Raw genomic sequence first — 8,222 nt, 5'->3', positions numbered from 1 at the left:
ATTCAATTTTTAGCTTGGCTAAAAAAGCTGGAGAGGTAGATCTAATTTGATCCAATTCATTCTTTTTTTGAATAATTTTAGCTATTTACATTGTAAAAGATTCAATTTTTAGCTTGAATGATCAAAAAAAGATTCAATTTTTAGCTTGGATGATTAAAAAAGATTCAACTTTTAGCTTGAATAATCAATAAAAGATTCAATTTTTAGCTTGAATAATAAAAAAAGATTCAATTTTTAGCTTGAATAATCAAAAAAAGATTCATTTTTTAGCTTGAATAATAAAAAAAAGATACAATTTTTAGCTTGGATGATTAAAAAAGATTCAATTTTTAGCTTGAATATAAAAAAAGATTCAATTTTTAGTTTGAATAATAAAAAAAGATTCAATTTTTAGCTTGAACAATCAAAAAAGGATTCAATTTTTTGCTTGAACAATCAAAAAAAGATTCAATTTTTAGCTTTAAGTTTTTCTTGATTTCATTGTTTTGTATTTATGTGTTTTGCAGATAATTCGCCAAGGATTCTACAAGACTAAGCATGTGGAGCACAAAGGAGTGGTTAGTGCCTGTTTGGTTTTTGCCTTGGCCTATGTTGTTCGGACTCTTCAAAAATGTTGACGGGCGAGTATCAGGTCCTTTGGAGGATCTGACACGGTCGTAACATCATTTTTGGAGAGTGTGTGACTCTCCAAAAATGTTGCAGAACCTGTGTTGGATCCTCCAAAAATGCACTACTTTTGGAGGATCCGGACACGCACTTGGCGACATTTTTGAAGAGTCTGAGCAACATAGTGTTTGGATTTTCCTTGTAAACAAATGCTTTCTGTCATTCTGTGATCTTCATGAAGAGCTATTATTGCTTAATTTGTGATCCGGACACGCACTTGGCGACATTTTTGAAGAGTCTGAGCAACTTAGTGTTTGGATTTTCCTTGTAAACAAATGCTTTCTGTCATTCTGTGATCTTCATGAAGAGCTATTATTGCTTAATTTGCTAGTCAGTTCTTGCTTATATGAAGAACAATATTGGATATTGAGATACTACTTAGAGAATGAACCATGCTTATGGCTTGAGTTCGAGAATCTATGCTTTATTATCCAGTAGGACTAGTTAAGAATGAGTTGTTTCTTGCGTAAAGCTAATCATATGTTTTGTTTTTGGCCAAAAGATGTCAAATTTGGTAGATTTTTTTTTTCTTTCTGATGACTGAGAAATCCGGATTTCGTGAGGCCAACCCTTAGTACCAACCGCAGCCTCTGGAACTTGGGGATATGTGTCTGCCCCTCTACCCTTCTCCACTTAACCTGGCTTAGTTCGCATGACGCAGCTATCTTGATTGTTTCTGTCTCTTGTTTTAAGCTATGGGTCTTTTTGTACAATTAAATCTATGTTATTCATCCAATGTAGGTGGATTTAGTCACAGAGACTGATAAGGCATGTGAAGATCTCATTTTTGACCATCTCAAGCAACGTTTCCCCAGCCATAAGGTTCGCTTTCAGATCTTGTATCCTTAGTTCCATCATTTTATTAGCTGTATCATGAAAAGATTGTACTGATCTGTTTCTGGCTCTTTGCTGCGCCGAATATCTGTCCACTTCAGTTCATTGGTGAAGAAACAACTGCTTCTTGTGGAAATTTTGAGCTGACTGATGAACCAACTTGGATAGTTGATCCACTCGACGGAACCACTAACTTTGTGCATGGGTAATCTTAAATTTCTCCATATTTTGATAGAACTGTTTTATATGATCCATGAAGCTGCTCAAGCTGATCGTTGTGAAACTTGATTGACTTCAGGTTCCCTTTTGTCTGTGTATCAATCGGTCTCACAATTGAGAAGAAACCAACAGTTGGTGTTGTTTACAACCCAATTATCGATGAGGTAAGATATCTCAATCAACAATGCTTCAATTCCAAATTAGTTGATGTTCCGCTGCATGAACCCTTTACACCCATTTCCTTATATTTAGGTCCAATTCATTCCAATACTAAATCGTTTATCTTTTAGAACAAAAAAGAGATACTCTATAAACTAAAAGGTTCTCTAGATTTCGTGCTTGCCCCTTCACAAACATACAAGTCTCTAACCAGAATAAAATATTCCTAAGAGTTTTACAGCAACTAACCTTTATCTCCAACTAGTTCGTTTTGCCTATATAGATCTTTCATTTGCACGCACCTCAACTAATTCCATGGGATACCTGCCACCTCTCACCAACAATAGGTACCGTTATTTACCAAGGCTAGAACAAATCAAAAGACACCTAGTGTTTTGTCTCTGTTGGAATTTGAACCTGAGACCTCATGGTGCTCAACCCACTTCATTGACCATTAGGCCACACCCTTAGGTGCTTATTCGTTTTATTTATATTGTTTCTGGCTGAATTGATGATTCAAGTTAGTAAGAAGATTTTTGCTTTTGAAATGCAGCTTTTCACTGCAATTGATGGGAAAGGTGCTTTTCTCAACGGGAAGCCTATCAAAGGTATTGTTGCATATTGGTTATGGTGTAGTTTTCACAACATCATGCTTAAACCTATCGATCTCTAACAAGTCTTCTGCCTTGTTTTAATACCTGCAGTATCTTCACAGTCTGAACTCGTGAAGGCTCTTCTTGCTACAGAGGTACTTGACCTTCCTTTATTTGCTTTGCTTAATGATAGCATCTCCTAATTATTGATTACAATTGCAACCCCGCTGAAATCTTTCAATGAAATGTGACACACGAAGAACTACTTCGGTTTATCTGTTCTGCTGTAACTATGGTTCATAAGAACTTGAAATTTAAATTGTTTTCACAATGTTCGTCAACTACAATTAATTGAACCTCCATCTTGGTTTGTGTAAACTCAGAAGTAGCATATATTTGGTGAAGTATACCTTCGATTATTTGCTTGTCCTGAGTTCTACAAAGAGGTGAATAGGATAACCAGTTCGATTAAATGAATACGGAAGCCAGGTTCTGTTGCTTGTCCAATTCGGGGAACTTGCGTATTCTTAGCCAATATATTTGTCTTCCCTGCAAATCTCTAGCAGCCTCCTATTATATTGAAACTCTTACTTCCTTGTAAGTTGTCAGATGACACCTGGCAATAGGTTGTTGCAGAGCATTATGGTTATGTTATGATGAAGTATAAAAGATTTGTTTTCCTCGCGACATTTTATTTGGAAAATTTGTTATTGACCTAGGTGGATTTATGCCTATCTATGTGCTGATCCACTTATTCTGTTTATCTCTTCGGTATACTAGGAAAAGTTACTGACATTTTATTTTACTGGAGCAGGCCGGAACGAACCGGGATAAGTTAACTGTAGATGCTACAACAGGGAGAATCAATAGCTTGCTTTTCAAGGTTACACAACACCTACCAAGACATCCAAGTTTTCAGTTAAAAATATGTTCCGACAATTAAAAAAAATTGGTTTGATCTTTATATTACAGGTTAGGTCCCTTCGAATGTGTGGTTCTTGTGCATTAAATCTCTGTGGAGTGGCGTGTGGAAGGCTTGATCTCTTCTACGAACTTGAATTTGGTGGCCCTTGGTAAGCTTATAAATTCTTTTCTATCTTTTAAGTTTGTAACATTCAACATATTGGTGACGTTTGTGTCTACGTATAGGGATGTGGCAGGTGGTGCTGTGATAGTGAAAGAAGCTGGAGGCTTCGTGTTTGATCCGTGAGTAACATACTTATTCCTCATGAAATTTTCCAAATAATGAAAAATAGTATGAGGGTTAAGTTTTCATGTTCTATTAGAGGGGGGAAAAGTATCTTTCTCATTTAGATGTAAATGACGGTTTCTAGAGTCGAAAGAATGTGCTCTTGACAAGCTACAATGTCCGGTGATTTCGGAAACTGTTCAAGATTGTTTTCACATTGAAAAAGAAGTAAAGTTTTGTATCCTGAGAAAAAGAGTGATCTAGTTATTCAAGCACATATTTAGGTTTTACACCTATTTGTAATGGAATATATGTAGTGTACTCATATAGCCGACTCCAATTGTTTTAGGATAGAGGCAAAGTCGATTAATGGATTCATTAGTATAGAAATATATCGTTAGTTTGATATCTCTGATGTGTAATAATTTTTCTTCTTCAGATCTGGTTCAGAATTTGACCTCACAGCTCGACGAGTAGCTGCTACAAACGCTCATCTCAAGGACGCATTTATCAAAGCCTTGAATGAATAAGAATGAGAAGCATGGAGTGGAAAGAAGATACCTCCAGAACCGATCATCTTTCATTATTGAACTACTCTAGTTCTGACCTCCTTTTCAGGATTCAAGCATTATTTAGCCTAGCAGCGATCAAATCATGCCATTTACGGATGATTTTTAATTAACTAGGCAAGTCTACTGTACTATCCTTTTTCAATATTCAAAAATCCGATGATGGTATATAATTGATTTTTTAGTGTAAGAAGATTCATTGAAGACCGTTTTCCGTCAAAAGACATCGATTTGTTTGATGGAAAGGGACTTCAATGATAATAAAAGGACGTATTTGGTTCTATATTATAAAAAGCTTCATGCAAGGCCCATTTCATATGTTTGACAGAAAGGGGCTTAAATGATATCTGTCTTTTGCCTCACTCCTTAGCTTTCATGATTTCGGATTGAAGTTACTTTTTTGCATACATTTTGAATTGTTTATGTTTTAGAGTGTGAACCTCCAAATTACGATCAATTCATACTGCAGATTCAGGCCACAAGACTCGTGTTCTGGCTACTCAATTTTACTACTAGTTTGTTTTAAAAGCTTTATTGATCCCTACTTGTGATATGTCCTTAACAGTAGCTGTTTGAGCCTCAAAAGTAATCTTCAACCATTGTTGAGTTAAATGTGTCATTTGAGAATCTGAGATGAGATTGATAATTAATTAATTCTTTAATGGTAAGGACTCTACTAGTATTTCCTTTTTTCTTTATCTTTCTAGTCAATATTGTGAAGTGAGCTGAATAGGAGGAAGAGACAAAGTCTAGTGGTGAGAGCGCAGTTCGTGATGTGTGAGCAAGACATACGTCACAGGTTCAAACACTTCCGTAGACAAAAGCCTAGTATCTAAGTGGAGTATGGCAGAGAGAAGAACTCATTTTTCATCGAGTTTTTCAAACCATGCATCACTGACCCTAGAAAATGGTACTAACATTGGGTCTAATGCAACTGAAATAGGAGAATGACTAAGTCTGGTGGTAAGAGCACCGTACTTGATGTGTAGGCAAGACATACGTCACAGGTTCAAACCCTTTCATATAGTAGAGGGAAGAAAAGAATCCATTATTCATCGAGTTTATCAAACCATGCATCACTGACCCTAGAGAACGAGAGAAACACCGAGGAACATACAAAGAAAGGAAAGAACACTCTGCTATATATAAAGTACATAAGGAGGAATGACATACATAAGTAAATATCAACAACAAATTCAAGAAAATAAAAATTTCAGTAATCTAAGCTCTGTAATGTGTCCTATTTGTTCCATTTTCATGACCATTATACCAATTTGATTCATGAAGACCTTGTGGATTCTTCTCAACTGTATTACTAACAGACTTGTTCCTTTTTATAACCACACACCATGTGATAACTTCCAATAATGCAGCAATGATTCCTAGACCAACTAGAGTTGCAATATAATATGTTTCCCATTTCTTCTGAGGTTTCAAGATGTTCAAACCTTTGAATATGTTAATGATTCCAAGAACAACAATTGAGTAGCCAACTGCTCTGTGGTAAATGTTCCAGTAGATCCTGTGCTTGTGATCCCTTTTTGGCCTTAGAAGCATAGCAGAAGCCTGTAACCAAAAGACATAATTCAAAAATATGTTCTATAAGAATGTTCTCTGATGTTTGGTTGGTGTGTGGAAATATTTTTTTCGGATAAGTTATTGATTAGATACGAACAACAATATTAGTGTTTTTCTCTATGTTGCTTAGACTCTCCAAAAATGTTGTGGCACTCATGTCTGCACTACTTTTGGAGGATCTGACACACATCCATCCGCATCTTTAAAGAGTCCAAGCAATATAGCTGATGTTCTATCCACCAAACCAAACACTGGAAAATGACTTCCTCAGGGAAAATGTTTTCTTGAAAAAATGACTTTCGTCGTACCAAACAGATAAGAAGTGTTGAAATAATAGTGTTATAAAGAATGATTAGAGTACCTGGAGGGTGGCTAGAGAAAAGAGGACAAAGCCAATGATTCTATGGGCAGTAAATTGAATACCATTAGACTCACTCCCTAATTGGAGACCAGTAGCCCAGCCAGCAACACCAATAACATAAGCTGTGATTTGCCAAATAGAGTGTAGGTAAAACCATGCAGGGTCTGAAAACACCTTTAAGTACCTTGCAAACAAGACCCCTATAGGCATCATGATCCCCCAACTCACTGCATTTAGCAATCCATGAAGCTGAAAAAAAAAATCCATTGTGAGTAACTTTTTCAGTTAGTTTTAGCACAAGGGCAGCTCGAAGTACAAAGCATCCTGTGTTCACTTAGGGTGTGGGGAAGGATCATACTCTAGCCTACCCTGACACAACGACTCAAACTCGTGACCTATAGGTCTCACAGAGACAAGTTTACCGTTGTGAAAATTAGAACGGATGAATTGGCTTACATTTCTCTTGTTAAATTGCGAGCTTGCTTTTGTTGAAGTAGTTCCAGATTGTCCAGAAAGAAGTCTGAGAGCTCCAGCAGATTGAGTATTAACACCAGCAGTATCATGCATTGCTGGTGAATCTCCTGAAAGTGGACCTTCTTGCCATAGTTGATTCAAAATTGTAGAGTTAAAATCCTCAAGTTTTAAAGTAGCAAAAATAGTGATTTCATTATTGATATAAGTAGCTGATAAATCAGACACATTAAAACTCAAATCCCCTTGTTGTAATTGTGTCTGATAACTTGTAATAGGTGATGTATAAACACTCATTTTTCCATCTGATTTTTGATATGCAACAAGTGCTTGTGAACCAACCATGCCTTGTGAAGTTGGATTTATAGCCCATGCTACCCATCTTGTGGAGGCATTAATCTTAGTGTGTCGATAGGCGATTTTCACAGTTTTTGTAGAAGGATTGTAATTCCAATGAAGGAATGAGTTTAAATATGGAAGATCACTACATGAAGTGAATGACATTTGGTTGTTGCTTGTGAAGTTGTAGTTTGTGCATGATTGTGCATATGTTGATGGCACAAACAGAGTAAACAGAACACATGAAATCAAGAAAACATTTGACATTTTCAAGAAAGTAATAAGGATTCTTGAATACTATGTTGTTGTTGTGGTGGTGTTTGGAGAAATGGAATTTAAGTGTATATATATAAAGGGAAAGTGGGGTTAAGGTTAGTTAGATAGTTTGGCTTGTAAGGATTCTATATTATTTAGTAGGGGGTGGGGGGTGGGGTGGGGTGGGGTAGGGCACTTGTCAAAGTGATGTTTATCAATTGACTTTGTTTCAACAACTAATTCCCTTTATTTCACATCTGCACATGTCTAACATTCAACTATAATTGTACTAAACTTGATACTTTCATTAAAGTAAGGTGATGAAAAGGATAATTAAATTTTAAAATAAATGAAAGAATCTTTCAAGAAGAATAAATTTGTTTTAGAGGTACGAAAAGTTGCTAATGACTTCTTCTTTTCACCTTCTTACATAAACATAATTGTTCTTCAAATAAACACGATCGATTCAGTCTCTCATAAAAGATATATATTTTGGTTATATTTCATCTATTCAGCAAGTTCAATATTTTGAATTACCTTACTTCTATTTTGATTCGACATTAGAAGTATATATCATGAATATCTAGTTAGATGGGATGGAGTGAAACTATTAGTATTATTATAAAAACTTATTTGCTCTTTAGATACCTTTCTTGATGAAGTAGGATAGTAATTAGAGCAAAATTGTGTATAACTAAGTTAAAGTCAAAAATAATTATATGGCTAATTATTGGAAAGCTTAACCACTTTCTTCATTCTTTAATAAACAAGACAAAAATCATACAGTAAAAACACTAATAAAGCTCATTGATTATTCAACTTTTAGACTTAACCACTTCATTATATTAACTACTACTTTTGTACTCTTTTTAACAAATTGAATATTTAATTCAAGTGGATTTGGGATATAACATAACTAGTTGGGTTAGGTGCATGATAATACCCAAGTGAGACATAGCTAGGTCAAACCAAACTCCAACCCCCTCCTC

General features: G+C 35.5%; 2 protein-coding genes across 2 annotated transcripts in view; one reads left to right on the top strand and one right to left on the bottom strand.

Moving 5' to 3' along the window:
- Nucleotides 1–4,591, top strand: part of LOC102594242 (inositol monophosphatase 3) — a 5,055-nt gene extending 464 nt beyond the window's left edge. The window contains exons 3-12 of the mRNA XM_006352288.2: nucleotides 507–557; nucleotides 1,408–1,488; nucleotides 1,602–1,705; nucleotides 1,799–1,883; nucleotides 2,432–2,486; nucleotides 2,583–2,626; nucleotides 3,286–3,354; nucleotides 3,444–3,544; nucleotides 3,621–3,677; nucleotides 4,100–4,591. Coding sequence (XP_006352350.1) covers nucleotides 507–557; nucleotides 1,408–1,488; nucleotides 1,602–1,705; nucleotides 1,799–1,883; nucleotides 2,432–2,486; nucleotides 2,583–2,626; nucleotides 3,286–3,354; nucleotides 3,444–3,544; nucleotides 3,621–3,677; nucleotides 4,100–4,190 — 738 coding nt within the window. The 3' untranslated portion in view covers nucleotides 4,191–4,591. The remainder of the gene's footprint in view (nucleotides 1–506; nucleotides 558–1,407; nucleotides 1,489–1,601; nucleotides 1,706–1,798; nucleotides 1,884–2,431; nucleotides 2,487–2,582; nucleotides 2,627–3,285; nucleotides 3,355–3,443; nucleotides 3,545–3,620; nucleotides 3,678–4,099) is intronic.
- Nucleotides 4,592–5,230: 639 nt separating this feature from the next.
- LOC102593912 (cytochrome b561 and DOMON domain-containing protein At5g47530) lies at nucleotides 5,231–7,285 on the bottom strand. Its single transcript, XM_006352287.2, has 3 exons — nucleotides 6,625–7,285; nucleotides 6,169–6,417; nucleotides 5,231–5,795 (listed from the first exon to the last, which is right to left on the bottom strand). Exons 1-3 carry the CDS (start codon nucleotides 7,243–7,245, stop codon nucleotides 5,451–5,453), a joined length of 1,215 nt encoding a protein of 404 aa, XP_006352349.1. The 5' UTR covers nucleotides 7,246–7,285; the 3' UTR covers nucleotides 5,231–5,450.
- Between the last annotated feature and the right edge of the window lie 937 nt (nucleotides 7,286–8,222).

Source organism: Solanum tuberosum, unplaced genomic scaffold, assembly GCF_000226075.1.
Source record: "Solanum tuberosum cultivar DM 1-3 516 R44 unplaced genomic scaffold, SolTub_3.0 scf00148, whole genome shotgun sequence".
In the NCBI taxonomy this organism is placed as follows: domain Eukaryota; kingdom Viridiplantae; phylum Streptophyta; class Magnoliopsida; order Solanales; family Solanaceae; genus Solanum; species Solanum tuberosum.
Note: the sequence above shows the minus strand (reverse complement) of the source record. Positions and strands in the feature narration are given on the sequence as shown.

Excerpts from the sequence above, each read along its gene's own strand:
- LOC102593912 (XM_006352287.2), bottom strand. The coding sequence starts at position 7,245 with ATGTCAAATGTTTTCTTGATTTCATGTGTTCTGTTTACTCTGTTTGTG. Across the intron at positions 6,418-6,624 it reads CGCAATTTAACAAGAGAAAT|CTTCATGGATTGCTAAATGC; the intron begins GTAAGCCAATTC and ends TTTTTTTTTCAG. Across the intron at positions 5,796-6,168 it reads TTTCTCTAGCCACCCTCCAG|GCTTCTGCTATGCTTCTAAG; the intron begins GTACTCTAATCA and ends TTTTGGTTACAG.